We start from the raw sequence: 2,574 nt of genomic DNA, 5'->3' as shown, positions 1-2,574 counted from the left end.
TATGAAGCTCTTTGGAAACTAAAAATTCTCCATTATTCAGATAACCTCACACAAGCACTTTACTTCCTATCACACTTTATGGGAGACATTCACCAGGTATGCATCATATTTTCCCTAGGTGAAACTCACACACCTACTGTCAATGGTTTTCATATGAAATTGATAATTGAGAACCAAGTGCATGTGAATCTTTACTTTTAAATTTAACTCTCAGTTTCATTTTTTCACATATTAAAAAAAAATCAATTTATTAATTAAAAAAGAATAAGAATCGTGTACTTTTTTTTTCATCTGGATTTGCAATATGGTTGATAAACTTAATCATTCTCTGTACACGCTAAATCTGCAGCCTCTGCATTGTGGCTTTACCACTGACAGGGGAGGAAACGATATAACTGTCCACTGGTACACAAGGAAGGAAAATCTTCATCATGTGAGTCTCTTTGATTTCGGACCTTAGTCAATTAATTATAAAATTCTATGATCTATTCACTCTCCAATGTCTAATTGTTCAGATCTGGGACGACAGCATAATTGAAACAGAAGTTGAAAGGTTCTATGATTCTAACATTACTGACTTCGTTAATGCAATTCAACAGAACATTAAGGTATTCAATTCTGTGCTACAACTTTGTTATCAATTTATCATCAATCTTAGTAGATTGACTTCGTTGATATTTTACTTTAATAACTTTTGTTTTTGGGTAATAACGAACAGAATGAATGGGCGGATCAAATTGAAGATTGGGAGAACTGCAGTGCTACGGATATCCCATGTCCAACTACGTATGTAAATTATTTAATTTTTTGTTGAAAATAATATAACTCCGCCAAGACTCCATTTTTATTCCCTAAAAGATAGAATTAATTGAAATCTTTTTCTTGTTTTTCAGATATGCATCTGAAAGTGTGGATGATGCTTGCAAATGGGCATACAGAGATGCCGAAGAGGGTTCAGTATTAGAAGGTATGCATCATGCATCATATCCTTTCTAAAACAAATTTTTAGAGAAGTAAAAGTTGCCTTATATATGGTTTAATGTAAATTATCTTTTTTAAATTTATTTTTGAATGTAAAATTTATTTATTACAAAACTTTTTTATTTTGTAAAAAAATCTTTTTCTAAAAGGTAAAAAATTGTAGCTTTTTTAAAAAGATATTTTTTATTTTATGTTTTTAGGTGATTCTACTTTTACTAAACTATTATCAAATGATGCTAAAAATCTCAATTTTTTAATTCAAAATCATTTTAACTAAAATAACGACATCGAAACAAGCATCTAGGAATTTTGATTTGATATATTATTATGATTTATTATTTTGCTCGCACGAAATCGCAAAAATGTTATTATATGCAGATGATTACTTCCTTTCACGGTACCCAATCGTCAATTTGAGGTTAGCTCAAGCAGGAGTACGGTTGGCTGCAACTCTCAACCAAATTCTTGACCCAGAGTTAGTGATGTCGATGTAATTCATTGATTTGCTCATGAGTACGACTCCTGATTATTATGTTTGATGCCGTAGTAGGCTCGTTCCGCACGCAACTACGCATGTCACTTTTCTATTTTATGCTAATGGCAGTAGCGAATAAAGGAATAAATAAACATAAAATAGATCAGAAGGAGGAGAGAATAATCTTAAGCTAAGCCACTAGAATGCTTGAAGCCTTGAAGGCACTCATAGGTTGAGTTCCTTGCATTGTTTTCATTATATCAAATAGGCAAGTCACTTTTTTATTTTATGCGTATCGTATGTAATATTTTATGAATTATTGAATTTTATTAAATAAAAATTAAAAAATATTATAAAAGAAGAATAATGAGAATCTTTAATAAATATAAAATATATTAACAAATAAATAAAAAATATTTTATAATATTTTAAATAGGATAAATTACCAAAATTATTCTTAATTTTTGAATAATCTACTTTTGTTAAGACAAAAATATTTTAAAACATCATAAAAAATCTAACGTTTAATATATATTCTCAAAAAGTATTTTAGACATACACAAAAAAAGGTATTTTTGATATTTTTATTCTTAAAATTTAATAATTTTATGCTAAGTAGATTTTTTTGCATTTTTTTTAATAGTCAAGAATACTTTTAAAAAATAAAAAAGTCTAGAGATCGAATTTTTATCATTTTTTTTGTGTGACATTTCTAAATAATTATAAAATATTCGTACAAAATTTTAGATCAAATACATAACTAATTTATCAAATACAAAAATTATTTTTCACTTATAAAATACTAATATTTTCTTTGTTATTGTTGTCGCACTTTATAATATTTTTAGGACATACATCTTAGTTGTTAATAAAAGTGGATATAGTATATTTTGTGAAGGTATTCAGAAATCAGGAGCAATTTTAGGAGTATATCCTTTTAAAATTACAAGTGTAACATTTTAAACAAGGTTGAGCTTTCTTTACTTTTTTCCAATTATTTCTTTAAAAAGGTTCTGGAATCGGAAAGGTAGAGCTTTTTTTTTTCATTAAAAAATTGGTTTTCCTTTATACTTTAAAAAATAAAAATAGAAAATAAGGAAATTTTTGTTTTCACTATT

The 2,574-nt window shown here is 27.2% G+C and overlaps 1 protein-coding gene across 1 annotated transcript in view; it reads left to right on the top strand.

Annotated features, from left to right (window-relative positions):
- The window catches only part of LOC107643849 (endonuclease 2), a 2,447-nt gene extending 735 nt beyond the window's left edge, over nt 1-1,712 (top strand). Inside the window, exons 4-9 of the mRNA XM_016347598.2 lie at nt 41-96; nt 350-433; nt 516-608; nt 719-786; nt 894-967; nt 1,360-1,712. Coding sequence (XP_016203084.1) covers nt 41-96; nt 350-433; nt 516-608; nt 719-786; nt 894-967; nt 1,360-1,475 — 491 coding nt within the window. The 3' untranslated portion in view covers nt 1,476-1,712. The remainder of the gene's footprint in view (nt 1-40; nt 97-349; nt 434-515; nt 609-718; nt 787-893; nt 968-1,359) is intronic.

This window comes from Arachis ipaensis, chromosome B05 (genome assembly GCF_000816755.2).
Source record: "Arachis ipaensis cultivar K30076 chromosome B05, Araip1.1, whole genome shotgun sequence".
Classification (NCBI taxonomy): domain Eukaryota; kingdom Viridiplantae; phylum Streptophyta; class Magnoliopsida; order Fabales; family Fabaceae; genus Arachis; species Arachis ipaensis.
Note: the sequence above shows the minus strand (reverse complement) of the source record. Positions and strands in the feature narration are given on the sequence as shown.